The sequence below is a fragment of the Lolium perenne genome, chromosome 1 (assembly GCF_019359855.2).
Source record: "Lolium perenne isolate Kyuss_39 chromosome 1, Kyuss_2.0, whole genome shotgun sequence".
Classification (NCBI taxonomy): domain Eukaryota; kingdom Viridiplantae; phylum Streptophyta; class Magnoliopsida; order Poales; family Poaceae; genus Lolium; species Lolium perenne.
The window spans coordinates 237,981,770-237,998,843 of record NC_067244.2 but is presented as its reverse complement, the minus strand read 5'-3'; the positions used below and the strand labels follow the sequence as shown (position 1 = coordinate 237,998,843).

At 45.0% G+C, this 17,074-nt stretch overlaps 3 protein-coding genes across 3 annotated transcripts; 2 read left to right on the top strand and 1 right to left on the bottom strand.

Moving 5' to 3' along the window:
• The first annotated feature begins 1,440 nt into the window (after positions 1 to 1,440).
• On the top strand, positions 1,441 to 2,529 carry LOC127337264 (BTB/POZ and MATH domain-containing protein 2-like). Its single transcript, XM_071824868.1, has one exon. The coding sequence runs from the start codon at positions 1,441 to 1,443 to the stop codon at positions 2,527 to 2,529; it is 1,089 nt and encodes a 362-aa protein (XP_071680969.1).
• Positions 2,530 to 5,707: 3,178 nt separating this feature from the next.
• Positions 5,708 to 7,083, top strand: LOC127318774 (BTB/POZ and MATH domain-containing protein 2-like). Its single transcript, XM_071825187.1, has one exon. The coding sequence runs from the start codon at positions 5,837 to 5,839 to the stop codon at positions 6,920 to 6,922; it is 1,086 nt and encodes a 361-aa protein (XP_071681288.1). The 5' UTR covers positions 5,708 to 5,836; the 3' UTR covers positions 6,923 to 7,083.
• A 1,434-nt stretch (positions 7,084 to 8,517) lies between these two features.
• LOC127324935 (uncharacterized) lies at positions 8,518 to 11,980 on the bottom strand. Its single transcript, XM_051352270.2, has 7 exons — positions 11,883 to 11,980; positions 10,745 to 10,863; positions 10,528 to 10,610; positions 10,127 to 10,248; positions 9,594 to 9,758; positions 9,035 to 9,128; positions 8,518 to 8,948 (listed from the first exon to the last, which is right to left on the bottom strand). Exons 1-7 carry the CDS (start codon positions 11,911 to 11,913, stop codon positions 8,741 to 8,743), a joined length of 822 nt encoding a protein of 273 aa, XP_051208230.1. The 5' UTR covers positions 11,914 to 11,980; the 3' UTR covers positions 8,518 to 8,740.
• Positions 11,981 to 17,074: the final 5,094 nt, after the last annotated feature.

The window sequence follows — 17,074 nt, the reverse complement described above, 5'->3', positions numbered from 1 at the left end:
AAAGATGCAAACCAACATCTCTCTCATCTTTAATTCTTTCACATTCAATAAGCTAAGGCTAGCCATAGTGCTAGTATGTTAGCAAGTATCATGCATATTGGTCCCACAAAAATGGTAATGTGGCAGCTAATTAAGAATGAGAGAGGAGATTAGAGTAACATAGGTGGATACCGTATCATAGCGCATATCACAAGAAAAACTAATACCAAATAAATCTTGTGCACAAATTTACATTGAGATTCTAAACAACAATAATCATTGTTTAACTATGATACTACTCTCTCCGTTCCAAAATTGTAAAGCACCTAAGGATTAGTCAAAAGTCAATATTTTTAAAGTTTGATCAAGTTTATACACAAAAATATGAACATTTGTAATACTAAATCAATATCAATAGATTCACCATAGAGTATATTTTCTTAATGTGTGCATTTGATGTCTTACATTTTGGGACGATGGAGTAATTCATAATACTACCCACTATAGAGATAGTATCATAGTGGTACATAAATATCATACGCATGATACTACTAACTGATACTCCCTCCGTCCCTTAGCTTATGCGTAAATCTACTAGCGCGTGGATTAAGGAGACTAGCAAAGCATGCAGTTTTTCAGTGGTGCCCCTAGTTAATAGCTGTAACCGTTATTTCTCTCTCTTGTTTACTGGGCAACAACTCCTCGTTTCTTGCTAAACAACCACTAGCCAATCAACACGCAGATGAATGCCGAGCATCTCCTCTATTCCAGCGGAAGGGAGGGGTAATTCCGGATACTTAGCAATCCCACACACCCCAAGCCTTAAGCTTTGACAAAAAATTGTAAAAACTTTTACGCCCTAAGCTGGGAGACGAAGGCAGTACTTAACCACTATGGCCAACCTAAGTGCACGTAGGAAATAAGAAAAATATCTGCCAAATATTATTGGATTTGATTTCCGTGCAAAGAGGAGAGAGGGAATTATTTTTTGCTATTTTAATGTGCATTGAAAAAATTCAGTTATGTGAGGACCGAGGGAGCACAGTATAAAGAGAGAAATCCTCTTGGGCCCGGCTGTCACGGCGAAATATTCCCATGTTAAGCGCGGAGGTTCATTTTTCACAGCGCCTTGCTCCGTTGCTCTTGCTCGTGGAGACGGCTCAATGGCAAAGCCTCGGTCAGGAAATTGGACTGAAACAACACTTGTGCGGATCGAGTGCCAATTCGCTAAACTCGAGGCTGGACGAAATTACAGTTTCAGGTATCGAGGAGACGGGCGCACGGCGGCCAACCTCAGCCTGCTCGTATTCGCGTGCATACGAAAACGACGAGGCGCATAATAATGCAGCACGCGGGCTCATTTCGCAAGCCTATTTATGCGTGGGTCGAGAGTGCACGCTAGGCTACTCCATAGTATTTCCATTCTTTCCTTCTTCCACTTGCTGGTTCCATCATCTCGCCATGTCATTCGCAGGCGTATCCCTGATCCGCGACGGCAGGCTATGGCCATCTGCGTCCGCCACTGACGATGCCGCCGCCGCCAGTGGGTACCACTTGCTCGTGGTCGAAGGCTACTCGCGCACCAAGGCCGACGTCCTGAATGGCAATTACATCGAGTCTCGCTGTTTCAGAGTTGGAGGGTATCTCTGGACTGTCCGGTACTACCCGAACGGCTTGTGGACGAGCCACGCCGACTTTATCTCCGCTGGTCTCATCCTTGCTCAGGATGTTGCAGAGCCTGTAAAAGCAAAGTTCGAGTTTTGTTTCATCGACCGGGCAGACAAGCAGGGGCCATCGCACATTCGTCGTACGGAAGTATTTGACTTCCCTATAAAATCTCACGGTAGGGGCTGCCCCGACTTTATAAGGAGGGATGACTTCGAGGATTCAGAACATCTCAAGGATGACAGTTTCACCATCAGGTGCGATGTTGTCGTCATCAAGGACGTCGACGCCAAGGCCACGGCTTCACCGTTCGTCACGGTGCCGCCGCCTGACATGCAGCGGCACTTCGCGGACCTCCTGGCGTCCAAGGAAGGCGCGGATGTGACGTTCAACGTCGGTGGAGAGAAATTATCTGCACACCGGTGCGTCCTCGCGGCCCGGTCTAGAGTCTTCAAGGCTGAGCTTTTTGGCCCGATGAAGGAGGGCAAAGTGACTGCAGGCGTCATATATGTGAAGGACATGGAGTCTCAAGTTTTCAGGGCAATGCTTGCGTTCATTTATACCGACTCGGAGCCAGAGCTAGAGAAGGGAGATGATGAAGATGTGATTTGGCGGCAGCTGCTTGTTGCGGCCGATAGGTATGATCTCCAGCGGCTGAAGCTCGTGTGTGAAGATAAGCTGTGCGGGTTCATCAATGTGAACACCACGACGGCCATCCTGGCTCTAGCTGAGCGCCATGGTTGTGATGGGCTGAAGAAGGCGTGCTACCATTTTCTGGCCACTCCAGGAAATGTTAAGGCTGTCGTGGCCACTGATGGCTTCGACCATCTGATCAGCAGCTCCCCATCTGTTGTCAAGGAGTTGATGGCCATGCTTGCTCCTTAGTGTTCGTTGATTCTATATTTGAGTTGTTCGCTACCGGCTAAAATTGGGATTGTGACTCTACTGAATCTTCACTGGACCTGTTTGTTGTCCGGTCATGATTTTATTTTTTGGTTTTCACCGTGCTAGAATGTTTCTGCTGAATTGGTTAGTGCTGCAAGTCATCTTTGCTCAATTTCTCTCTTCAATACTACTCAGCGAGTATGTGGCGTCGATTTTGCCACTACATTGTTGTTAACTGAATGTTTCATTATCTTCAAAATTTTATTTGGAAACAAAGCCCTATTTTCACTTCAGTTAAAATGGCTGTTATCTCTACATGCCTAAAGCCCCATAGCTGCAATATCTCATAGTGGCTGTGTACAATCACTATAAGGGGGGAAACATTTTACAAAACCAACTGCAAATTCTTTAAACACAACCGCAAGACTGTACATGGCTGTCTCACTTACCTAGAGGGAGACAAAGGCTTGATAATATTCTGTGTAAATGTATCCCTCAGTGTGTCGTCTCATGATATTAAACCACTAGCTTCATAGAACACAAAGCTTTGTAATTGGCAACACTCTTTCACCAAGGTGCATTTTGCCAACTCTACGAACCACTCCTATGAACTGTGTATGTATTCCTTGATTATCCTCATCGAGTTTTGCAATATAGATCCACAACTAAAACCTTGGGTGCGGGTGCATTTTCCATGGCGTGTAGTAGGAATTCAAGTTGACCCTTCAACCCCATAAATCCCATGACATGTACAATTTTGAGAATTGAGATAAGTTGTTGACATCCTGGAAGGCTTCTGATAGACTCTCGACCATAACGAGGAAGGGTGAAATTGCAGCAGATAGGCGAAATAGAGGTTTTATCACTTTACACCACAAGTTGTGGACAGGCCCGGTCCTAAGATTTCGAGGGCCCAGGGCGAAACAACAAATCAGGGCCCTTTAATAGAAACATAAACAATTAATATATAAAATATTACGACACTAAGTATTTAAAAATATGTATTGATGTCAAGTAATTAATAAATATTGTGTTCAATGTCTTCTCCATACCAAGATGCAAACTTAGTGATGATAATATATCAATACTAACAATTTTATTGTTTATCCCGTGAACTCCTCTCGGTGTAACCGTGTGAGAGTTGGCGCGATGGGTCATCTCAACTCTTGTCGAGGTAATAGTTGAACTGCGCATCACACACACATGAGATGGAGAATTAGACTTGTTCCTAGAAATAACCTTGTAATTTTCTTTCTTTTTTTGAACTACTATCTCAATTGAAATTCTGGATTCTTGGTTGTGAGCCAAGCTTATCTACGTCTGCCGCTACCGCCCGATGGGCACTCCAAGATCAATTACTCGGATCTGAAATCCAGCGTGTTGTTGTTTTTTATGCAAGATCGATATTGTGCGTTGTGCCCATGATCTAAACCAAACGACCACACGTAAGTAATTCTCTCAAGTTCTAATGAAAAGAGAAAAGACCCCTAGCTAACGATAGGGAAAAAAGACCCAAGTCCTAGCCCACTAGCCCACTAGAAAGCATCAGACATAACGCTTCAGCCTCGTCTAAAACCTTACCAGTGGAGCTCTGCACTAGCTCTAATGGCGCAGCCACAAGAGCTCACCCCCACTGCTTATGCCATACCTGGCCAGGGGCCCCTTGGTCTCGGGGGCCCGGGGCGGCCGCCCCTCTGCCCCGCCCTCTGGGCCGGGCCTGGTTGTGGACTTTTTATCACAGAACCACAACCTTACAATTTTTTTTTCACAAAACACCAATCTTTAGGATAATTTCTTGCACAAAACACATAATCTCTAATTAGCCGAGTTGACAAGTATTTAGTTCGTTAGACGCCAGCGAGAAAGAAGGGCATGTGGAGGGATACTGGTAGAAGTTGAACTACTATTATTTTTTCCCATGGAATTGCTGTGTGTGCTCGCAGTCGTTTTTATTTACCGCTTGAATCTCAAGTTTGGTAAGCTGATTTATAGTTGTGCAGTTCTGTAACTAGCTCTGTAACTCTCTCTAACACAATTAAAAGTAGGCTCACCTGCCTTTTTCATTTAAGAAAATTTCTACAACATACTCCCTCTAGATTTGGTGATCATGGGGGTACGTGACGCCCTACCCGAGCCGACCATGGCGCGCAGGTGACGGCCAAATTGGATGGCGGCGCCGCCGCTTGGCCCCCAGCGATGTAGAACTTGGCCGCTGCGGGATTCCCATCGATGAGGCAGTGGCAGCACCAAGTGGTGGATGGTGCGCCTGCTGCTGCGATGCGGTGACGGCATGCTGCAACTGCCGTATGCGCGCCGCGAGCCCCGACCCTGTGTCTCCTCGCCTCGGCTGGATTTGGCTGGCGAGGGAGCTCCGCCCCGATTTATGCCGCTCCGGCGTGGGACGGCAGGGCACTGCCTCGTTCACTCGATTTGGGCCCGCCATGGCTGCTCCTCCAGCTCCGGTTGAGTCTATTTGGAGATGCGCGTCCGCGCTGCAGGGGCAAGCGGCTTTGGAGAGCGTTAACAAAATATTGGATGCCGTTAGACACGTGTTGAGTAGCGGGGGGGGGGGGGGGGGGTGCTCACGTACCCCTGATCACCGGGATTCATCCGTTTTCTTGTTCATGATTCTAAAAGACTGATTCTAAACAATCTCGACCCACATAGCAAACATGTGCAAGAATCAAAACATCATTTCTCCTATGCGCATCGTCGTAAGAAAATCACAAAAGATGCACTTGCTCCTTTTACACTCTAGCAATTGGTTGGTTGCCGCAATGAGCCATTATATGTCACTTTATCCACAACTATAAGTTTCTCATGGGCTATCAAACCAGCTAATTATAGATTATGTGTTTTATGTAAATAATTACCCCAAAAGTTGGTGTTTTGTGAAAAAAAAAATCGGAGAGTTATGGTTCTGTGATAAAAATTCCGCAACTTGTGGTGTAAAGTGATAAAACCTCGGCGAAATAGCATGACTCTTACTGAACAGATAGTACTAACCAAATGATATATATCTGCTGGGCCCTTTAGCGCCAAATATTGGGCTTTCCCGATGTGAACCGGGCCCAGCATCAGGAAAACAGGCCGTTTGGTCCATACACTTCTCTACCTCGACCCCGTCCAGCGCCGCCCGTCTCACCTGGTCCAGCGCCGCCTCCCTTCCATTCCCCGTCTCACCTCGTTCAGCGCCGCCTCCGCCCCCCCGTCCATTGCCGCCTCCGTCCCAGTCCAGCGCCGCTCCGCCTACATTCCCCGTCCAAGTGCACTCTCATTTCTCACCTGCTGGTTCGTTCATCTCGCCATGTCATTCGCAGGCGTATCCCTGATCCAAGACGGCAAGCTATGGCCTTCCGCGTCGGCCATCAACGACGCTGGATCTTCTAGTGGGTACCACCTGCTTGTGGTCGAAGGCTACTCGCGCACCAAAGACGCCCTCAACGGCTGTTACATCGATTCTCACTACTTCAGAGTTGGAGGCTATCTCTGGTTTCTCCGGTACTACCCGAATGGCTCGTCGGGCAACACCGGCTTCATCTCCGTGTCTTTCATCCTTGCTCAGCATGTTACAATGCCCGTGAAGGCCAAGTACGAGTTCAGTTTCATCGACGAGGCCGAGAAACAGGGGCCATCACACATTCGCAAGCGTGAAGCATATGACTTCCATACCAAAAATCGTGGTATGTGCTCATTCGAATTTATAAAGACGGAAGCCCTGGAGAATTCAAAGCACCTCAAGAATGATAGGTTCACCATCAGGTGGGATGTCCTCATCATCGAGGGTGGTGACGCCAAGGGCACCACTTCACCGTTCATCACGGTGCCACCACCGAACATGCAACGTCACTTCACCGATCTCTTGATGGCCAAGGAAGGCACGGACGTCACGTTCAAGGTCGGTACTGAGGCGTTCGCCGCGCACCGGTGCATCCTCGCGGCCCGGTCTAGAGTCTTCAAGGCTGAGCTTTTTGGCCCGATGAAAGAGGGCAGTACGGCGACTGCGGAAGCCATAACTGTAGACGACATGGATGCTCGAGTTTTCAGGGCAATGCTTGCGTTCATTTACAGTGACTTGGAGCCAGAGCTGGGGAAGGAAGATGATGAAGATGTCATGTGGCAGCACCTGCTCGGTGCGGCGGATAGGTACGATCTCCAACGGCTGAAGCTCATGTGTGAAGATAAGCTGTGCAGGTTCATCGATGTGAGCACCACGACGTCCATCCTGGCTCTAGCTGAGCGCCACAGTTGCGACGGACTGAAGAAGGCGTGCTACGATTTTCTGGGTGCTCCGGGAAAGCTGAAGGCTGTCGCGGCCACTGATGGATTCGATCATCTGATCACAAGCTGCCCCTCTGTTATGAAGGAGTTGATTGCCATGCTTGCGCCTTAGTGTTTAGGTCTTCTACGTTTCAGTTGTTATCCACCGGCTCAAATGTGTTCGTGATTTTACTGAATGGACTTGCCTGTTGTCTAGTCATGATTTTTTGGTTTCCCCCGTGATAGAGTGCTTCTGGGTAAGTGCTGCATCATCTGTGCTCAATTTGTCTCTTCTAGGTGGAACCGATTTTGTCGCCGCATTATTGTTACCTGAATGTTGCATTACTTTTAAATTTTAATTGGCAACAAGGCCGTCATTTTCACTTTTCAGTTAAAATGTCTGATACTTGTCAATTCCATCTCCAAAGGCCTAAAGCTCCATCTTTGCAACCGCCGGCAATCCGGCATCACATTGTACTGGTTAATTTACTGTTTGTTTCAATCGGTACATGGCTGTGTACACTCACTATGGGGAGGAAGCATTTGAGGAAACCAGCTGCAAATTATTTAAACACAACCTCAAGACTGTACATGATTGTCTCGTTTACCTAGAGGGAGACATTGTTTTGATAAATTCTCATGTACATGAATCGCTGGGCATGTTGTCGCATGATATTAAATCACTATCTTTAGAGAACACAAAGCTTTGTAGTTTGTAATCATCTTTCACGAAGGTGGGTTTTGCCAATTCTACGAACCACTCCTATGAAATATGTTTGTATTCCTTGATTATCCTCATCATGTTTACAATATGGATCTAGAGTTAAAACCTGAGTGCGGGTGCATTTTCCACGGCGTGCAGCAGGACTTCAAGTTGGCCCGTGGACCCCATAAATCCCATGACATGTAAATTCTTGAGATAGTTGTTTATTATGAGGAACGGTGAAACTACCAAACTGTAGCAGATAGTGCAAACAAAATGATGAGCAAATTTACCATCTGCTAACAATGATAGTGATGACTTATAAACAAAGCTTTGTCTCGAAGCAATTTAGCTATTGGGTAGTTTAGTTAATAAAATCCAATGATTAAATGTAAGCAGCAATACTGTTTATGATTGCTTGCTTAACCGTTGAAAAGGCCAGAGAGAAATGGAGACATACATGTTCCTGAAGCAGACCATCATGGTTTTTTACCGGAAGCATAAATTTGAGGCTCAACAAATTTGAAACGAATGATGATAGAATCTTGAAAGTCTGAATATAACACACATATGAAATAGATGACGGCTACTAGCGAAGTAGGGTACGGTGAACGTGAGGTACATACATTGAACTCAAGCTTTTCAGTAAGTGGATCAGGTCTAAAATAGAGGCTAAAGAGAGAGTGTTGTCTGTAAGTACTTCAGCTGGGAAAACTTGCAGGGGTTCTCTAGCAACCCAGGCGTTTGTTAAAGGTTAAATAAGAAATATGCAAGATGAAAACTTAAATAATGACACAGCAGATGGGACATCAAACCTTCAATGTAGTAGCTAACAGTTGGAAATGCAGTGGGCAATGTATTGAGAGCATGCTCCAGAGTTATGAATCCGTTAAGATGATGGTATCTTTCAGCTCTCGGTCAATAGGATGCCACTCCCCTCTGTACACGAAAGTTTTGAGCTTCTTGGCAGTACGTCAGACGGTCACAGTATGCAATATGCAAGTGCAGCAGGCAAGACAAGATCCTTTCACCTCAGCGATCGGCTTTACACAGCCATGAGCCAACAACTTCAGATAGCTAGCATATCCCTATGATTGTATTATAGATACAACAATTGGATCTAACAAGTTTCTCTATTCATAAGATACAACATAGTACAAGATCTAACTGATATAAGCACACCAACTGTATATGAACCGGCCCTGCAGGTCCTAGCGGATTGGAGACTACTCCGTAATGGCCAAACACCTAGAGCTTTGGACGCAAGGACGCCGAGGTTGGAGAGCGGGGCTTGATGAAATCCAGCACGAGTGAAGTCAGCTCTCGTTCGTGGCCTGTGTACCGATGGTTGGCTCCCGCGACTATATGCAGCTCGTTGTTTGGGATGTTCGCAGCGAACATCAGGGCGCCTCCTGCTGGGACCGTTCCATCTTTCAAGCCATGGACTGTGAGAACCCTGCAGTTTGGTGCATGTTTTCCTTAAGGCCCGGGCTGTCCATGATAGTTGCTTCAGTCAGGTGTAAGAAAGTACTGGCTTAGAACCTGCAGTCTTTGCTGATGGAGCGGCTCGAAAGGAGGGTGTCGGCACTCAGCCGATCTCGTAGACTCTCATCTGTCACCCGGTACTCAAATTCCCCTGCATAAGTGTATAATAACGAAAATGTTGCAGTAAGGTAAGCATAGCATGGGGCTGTCATCCCCAAAATAAATCTTTCAGTTACAATATTTTGCAGATTTAGTCTATGGACATAAGCAGATACATAGAATCATTATCCAACCTATGGTTCACATAAGCATGATGGTGCTTACAAGTAACTGGCTAAGCCGCACACTTTGGTGCATAAATTAGTATGGGTACCAAGGAGAAATAAAGGATTATCTTGGTCATATCTTGATCTTGCTAATTGGTTTCACCAGGTAAAGCCAGTCTGCAGATACACTACCAGAATCGACACACGACTATTTTACTTGGAAATCTTGGTTAAATTTCGTTGATTCATATACCTGTCATCGGCTCAAGATTTGTAGTTAATTTTCAAAAGTAAGTGTCATGGGAGACTTAACGAAACAAAATGTCATATCAAGTGTAGCAAACTTACACCTTTTTTATTGCTGACGTCTATGTATCCATCTTTCTTTATTCTCTGCATGAAGTTCTTCCCCAGTCGCCCATCAATACCTTGCTCTAAAGCAAAGCGGCCAGAGATATTCACAATCGTGGTAACATCATGGTACATTGAAGCATATAAAAGCACAGCATTTCCTCCTAAAAGCAAGAAATAGAAGTCATGAAGTATAGAAAATTAGAAAGTAAACTTTCTAAAGTAACATACATGAAAAGGAATGGAAGGCACGTACATTTACAGGACAAAGACATGATATCAGCATAAAATACATGATAAATTAAATAGTAAGTAACAACTTTTATTTATTCATGAATACGTTGTAGAGGTCCTTCCACAGTGCAGCAAACACGAGAGACAGTAAACCAAGTATGAGTATGTACGAACTATTGATGTCAACTATGCATGTTAATGGGACTATCACTACTGTGCAGTATGTACACACAAGAATACAGAAAAAAGCTTGATATGTATATAAACACCATTTTCATATGACCAAAGGGTTACCTGCCTTTGCTATGACCAACAAGGGCAATTATGGCATACTTCTGTTCTGCGAAGTAAGATACTACAGAGCGTAAATCATCTGCCTCTTTTCGGTAGTTTCCATATTGGAATACGCCCTCGCTTTCCCTGTGAGAGAGATAACGAGCACCTAATTCAATAACGGTACACAAATCGAATGTAGCAGCCAGCAAGAAAGTACTCAAGGGGCATTGTCATATGAATAAAAATTGATGTGAACAATTATGGGTGTTGCTACCCGCTACTTGCTGAAGAAGTACAAAACGCATGAAGATACCTATATCCCTAGCTAAGAAACATTTAAATTCAATACCAAAAGTAAGAGTCTGCATCATGAGTGCTATGATGCTACGCCATAGCTACTACAAGTTGTCACAAGAAGCTTACCCATTTCCAGCAAAATCAAACCGAAAAACATTAACTCCTTCGCTTGCTAGTGCAGCGGCAAGGTCGACCAAGATACTGTCATCCTGCAAGCCATTACAGAGTAAGACAGTCATATAAAGATGGAAACCAAAAACAGTGAAAGTAAGAATCTTAGACAGCTCAAGTTGATACCTGATTAAATATATGAAAGACTTTAATATAAATGGTACAGACTTGCCTTTGTAGCTCGGAATCCATGACAGAGGATCACAAGTTCCTTCGAACATGCTTCATGTAATAAACCAACAAGCTTCTCCCCAAGTTTGTTCAAAATGAGAACTCTTTGTCCACAAACAGCTGTGAACCATACACCATGTTCCAAGTACACATCAAATTCCGAATAGAAAACATAGTCGGCAAATATGATACTATATCACAAAGTATAAGTCGATGTCTTTGACAGTGAAATAGCAAGGCAGTCAGATGAATATGATCCTTGTAATGATTGTCAGTAGATAATCTGAAAAATTTCTGTTATAGGTGGTCAACTAAGATGCACATGTGCATGTCTGGCAACAAATATGGATGTCATGAAAAATACATTCTTCTGCTCTTCAGCAAACTCGTGACACAAATGTTCAACTGCGCGAACTCCAACTTGGCGAGCTACAGCCTACTAAAGCTCTTCATAAAATCATGTAATTACGAGTAAACATCAAAAAAGTACACAAATATATCTAGTTGTCATCATATGATGGTCAGACTTAATCCACTGCACAACCTGACATTTCCTAGAAGAGCCCATACCTAAAACCTAGAGACCTGACCAAATTACCACATAGACGTTCGGATGCTAGCGAAGATAGCAAAAACAATGTATCCATATAAATCCGAGAAGGTAAAATTAATCACCTAAACTCCGAATTTTGGACTAGGTGTGTGGAATTTCCGGATCTCATTCCACAACGGTCCGGGTCGAAAGAAGCCTAGCTTAGCTACTGTGACCAATACAGGAAGGATCCACCAGAAACCCTATTCAGGTCTTGTTTGGTACTAGAGTTTTAGTGGGGATTAACGTGGATAATCCGCTCCAAAATTTAAATCCCCACTTATCCCCAATGCATGTTTGGTGCTAGAGTATGAGAGAGTTTAATCCCCACTTATCCCCACTTTTCCCCCAAATTTTAGTGTAATTTTTTCAATCCCCAATACTCTACCCCTACCTAGTGGATTGGGGATGGGGTTTTGTGGGGATTGGGTGGTAACAGTGATTCACCCAATACTCTAGAGTATTATCCCCACTAATCCCCACTGAAACACTAGTACCAAACAAGGCCTCAGAGAGAGAGAGAGGGAGAGAGGAGAGGGATTTGCACCTGGGGACTGCGGGGATTTATCCGGAGGCATGGATAGGCAGGGGACGGCGGGCGCCGGCGAGAGACACAGCCGGAGACCGGAGTCAAGCTGGACCGCGCTGAGCCTCACTCCGTGCAGTGCCTCTGTGGGCTTTGAGTGGGCCTCCTTGCTTGCACACGGCCCAGTTGTTTTTGTCTAAACGATATTTTTATTTGGACAGTGCTGGGGGACCCTAGCCCGGGTCCCAATGCTGTCCATTTTTTTAACTTTTTAAATTTCCGCATTTGCTGCATGCAGAAAAAAATGTTCCCGCTTTTGTTTTAGTGTAGAAAAATTGGTTCACCCATAAAATAAAAGAAAAAGAAACCGAGCTTGTCAGAGATATCACAACAAAATATGTGCCAACCATATTGTGAAATTGTAGCAAAATGTCAAAAAAGTTGCAGCAAAACAAATTCTATGTTGCAAACCCACATAACAGAGACCTCAAAGACCTCTTCGGCGGCTGCTAGCAAAAAAGTTATGCTTTTGTAGCAACATTGTACAATGGTTGTAGCAAACAATTTATAGTATTTTAACATCGTAGCACGACCACCATCGTCGACGAAGATCCGACTGGAGACCTTGCCAACCACTTCCTTGTAGCACATCCGCCCCTATGGTAGTACAATCGCTCACCAGCGGTAGAACCACCGTCCGCTCCTTGCAACACATATACCCACCTACAAGAGCATATATAGTCACTCACCGATAGTAGCATCGATGCGCACCCATGGAAGCATGGCTCACACCAACGATAGCGCCGCCACCAACCGATAGTAGAACTACTGACCACTCTATTGAATCACCTCTTCCCATCGAAGGTAACACTGCGTCCCTTCGGTGGCATTTGGGCCTCCATCGTGGCCTCTAGGGACGGTGGACGCTGGGGGAGCTAGGACTTCGGTCCTCCACCGCAGCCTCCATCTCCGGCGACGGCTACCTCATGGGAAGTAGCGGGATACCGAAAGTAGCACCGATGTACAGTAGCGCCGCCAGCTACCCACCTTACCCTCCTAGTTCAACCACTTCACTATGTGCCCCGTCGTCGGCCCATCTCGTCGATGTTGCGGCGCCGACCTCCTTCAACACCTATGAGGCAGAGATCCTCATGCTCACTGCTAGTGTGATGGACAACATCCATGTAATATCCCAGGTTTAGAGGCAACAAAATGAGAGAACACCAAAGTGTGCATTGCATTCATGCATAGAAAATCCGGGGAATTTTCGCGCTTTCAAATAAAACTTACCACAGTCACTGAAGTTTCACTTTACTTGCTGGAATTGAAGTAGATCATCAAGTCAAGCGCTATAAACTTCAGTGCGATCTTTGCTAAAACCTTGTTTTGGGTAGAGATGATTTGATCTATGGATTAGATCAAATGGAATTAGATTTAAAACAACACAATCTTTAAGAATCAAACCCTAACTTAATAATACTTAAAAGTTAGCAACTACCTTTGTGTGCAATTTAATTCACTTCTAAATAAGGTAAACCACAGGGTTTAAAGTGCATAACAGCCACACATTCTTATTTAAATCATAACTTATTAAATACATGGAATATCATAAAACTAAATCCGTTTACATTACGAATTATCGTCCAAACTATTTGTATCAAATTAACTATGAGTATTTTGAAACTCATATGATCATGCCTTGGTGAAATCAAACCCAACTATCCAAAATTGAGGAATAACCTTCAATCTTAACCTTTTGACCAATATTAAGGAACTAATGTGAATGTCCTTGACATGGATTCAAGTATTGTAGTTGAAAAGATATACCGTGTGAATCATGGTAGGAATATTTATTTAGTAAAAGACATGGAAAAGATAAGTTAAGAATATTGTCTTATTTAATTGTGTTCTTAGATTTATAGTTGAATCAATATTCATGTGTTGTTGTAAGGAATGTCATGTTGAGATCCTTTATAAGATCTTGTAGTTGATCCTTACTGTAAGGGTTTTTTACCCTTATCCATTATTTTGGTAACAATGACACCGTGCTAAAGTATTTGGCCTAATATGTTTAAAAGGATAATCTCAGGTATTAGGCAATGAGGCATAAGTGGTGTATAAAGGAACAAGAAGGCTAAAGGAGACCCCCCACTTCAACAACAATCAAAAAGGGGTCTACAGGAGAAATCCGGTCTGCAGCCCGGTCCAACCGGGCCAGCAACCGGCCAGTCCGGCGTGATGGCCGGTCAACCGGGCGGCAACCGGGTTCCATACGAAGGGCCAGCAAATCCGGTTGCCGACCGGTCAGCCGGCCTACAGACCGGGGAGTCCGGCGCTCAGCCCGGTCGACCGGGCGGCAACCGGGCGCCAAACGAAGGAGCTCCAGGACGACGCAAAAGGGATCCGGTCGCTGATCCGGTCCGACCGGCCTCACAACCGGGCTGTCCGGTCTGTGGTCCGGTCAACCGGGTTTGTCGAGAAAAAAGCTGAGGTGGCAAGTGACCAACGGCCATATTTCGAAGAACACTATAAATAGGCCTTCTCCTACCTCTGAACAGTTAGGCAACACACTACAAGCTGTTCTTGAGCTCTCTCTCTCTCTCTCTTACTCCATTATTAGAAACACCAAAAGCCTCCGATCTCCCTCCTCCTCCACCCAAACTCAAATCCCTCCGGGGAATCACTAGAGGAGGACCCGATCTACTGTTCTACCAAGCCAAATCTCATCCCCCCTTGTATTCATCGAGAAGCTTCCTTCCAAGGGTTCCTTGGAAACCCTAGGTGGGCAAGAGGAGTCCGGAAGCATCCGGGCTGTGGATTTGCTCCGGACAAGATTGTGAAGGTTTGGAGGCTACCTCAAAGTCTACCACAAGTGAGTGAGCTATTCCTTCGTGGGATAGGCTCCGGAGAATAGGGTGAGCCTTCGTGGCGTGGGGAATCCTTCGTGGGACCTCCACCCCTCCAAACGTGACGTACCTTGTTGCAAAGCAAGGGAACACGGGAATACATCCTCGTCTCCGCGTGCTATCGGTTATCTCTAACCGAACTCCTTACTTGTGATTTAAACTGCCTGAGAGAGCCTTCGTGCTCGAGATAGTTGTATCTTCATATAGGTTGCTTCACCTAGTTTGCATTAGGCTCACCTTTATATTCCGCAAAGCCTAATATTGCAAAGAAAGAATTAAAATCTGTAGAAACCTATTCACCCCCCCCCCCTCTAGGTTTACCATCTCTATACTTTCAATTGGTATCAGAGCATGGACTCTTATTAAGGGCTTCACCGCCTTAAGAGTGAGATGGAAAAAATATTCGAGGGTCTAGATGAAAACTCTAACCTTTCGGTTAAAGAGATGAAATCTAGATTCTTGGCATATGATGCCGAGAAGAAGAAAATGGAGGATGAGCTACAAAGCCAAATGGCAGAGATGTCTACCATGCTTAAGAACTTGACTAGTGGGCCTCCTAGTACGGCTTCGGCCTCACTAGGGAGCTATCGCGAAGTCAACCATGACTATCCCAAAAACACTTCACCCATGCCTCATATAAACCATAGTGGGAATGTTCCCCATTTTGATGGAACTCACTTTCCTTTTTGGAAATCTTCTATGGAATCTCATATTCGCAGCTGCAGCGTGGAGTTGTGGGAGATCATTGTTCATGGATACCGGGAGCCACAAGATCCCATTCGGTTGACCTCCACCGAATTCTACAACCGTCAACTCAACGCCTCCGCCCGTGACAAGATTAGGAGTGGCATCAACCGCAAGCTCCTTGATCAAGTCAATGACATAGAGTCCGCTAAAGAGTTGTGGGATCGAATCGTAGTACTCCAAGAGGGAACCGATTTGATCCAATCCGCTCTTTATGAGACCGCAAAGCAAGAGGCTCATCAATTCATGATTCGAGAAGGAGAGTCCGTGGCCGATGCTTATGCAAGACTCGGTGCTCTTAGAGTAAGGGTCAAGGGACTCGGTGTTGAGAAGTACAATGACGGCTTCGAGATGAATGAAGCATTTATAAAGTCCAAGGTCATTGCTATGATTGCCGTCAAACAGGAAGACACCAATCTTGCACTCAACTTACAAATCATGACCAAGAGTGCCGACCTCAACTCCGATGATCTAGTCTCCTATGTGGCCGCCAATGAAAACATGGCCAAAGCGGGAAAGAGGCTCATGGCGATGAACCGTGTTGATGAAGCCTCACACAACCATGAAGCGCCACGCAATCTTGCTCTCAAAGCTAGGGCCGATCATGAAGGAAAAGAAGAATATGAATTTGAAGAAGGGGAAGAGATGACCTCAACTAGTGACATTGGTACCGACTTTGCCTTCTTTGCCAAGAAGTACAAGGGAAAGCTTCCAATGCTCTTCAATGACAAGAAGAAGAAGAGAACTTGCTACAACTGTGATGAAGATAGCCACTTTGCAAATGAGTGCCCTTATGAGAAAAGGGTAGACAAGCCAAAGTTCATCAAAGGGGTCAAGCCAAGATTGAAGCCAAACCCAATCAACGATCGATACAAGAAGAACAAGGGAAGAGCTTTTGTTGGGGCCGAGTACTTGTCCGATGAAGAAGAGGAAGATGAGGAGAAGGAAGCCGGAGTGGCCGGTTTGGCTTTCTCTAAGCCCGGGTCACTCTTCACATATGACTACTCCAAGGACTACCCCACGGAGAATGATGTGGGCTCGTCCTTCATGGCAAGAACAACTCAAGATGATGACTCCGATGACTCTCCCTCCTCTACAATCGTCGGCTCTTATGGCAAGAGAAACCAAGGTAATGGAACCTCCACCTTCTCTATCTAGTGTCCTTGATGATGAAACTGAAAATCAAGATGAGTTAATCGTGCTTAAGGAACTTTACAATGTTAGATGCACCCTTCGTGGTGAAGATCTTGTCAAGTTTGATTTCTTGATGGACTCCCTCAAAGAAAAGGATGAGTCCCTTGAGGAATTAGAATATCAATTGAATGAAAAAGAACGGAGATTCAATCTCCTAAGACAAGAGCTAAAAACCGAAAGGTGCATATCTCAAGGACTTAAGCAACAAATTGAAACTTATGAACTTGATAAAGTTAAGGACCTAGAAACTATTGATAGGGCTCAATCATTGACCCAAGAGCTCAATGACTCAAAGAAGGAGCTTGAAGTTGCTCATGCTTCTCTCACTAGGGATCTTGACCACCTTGAAAAAGCTAACAAGCTTGTTAA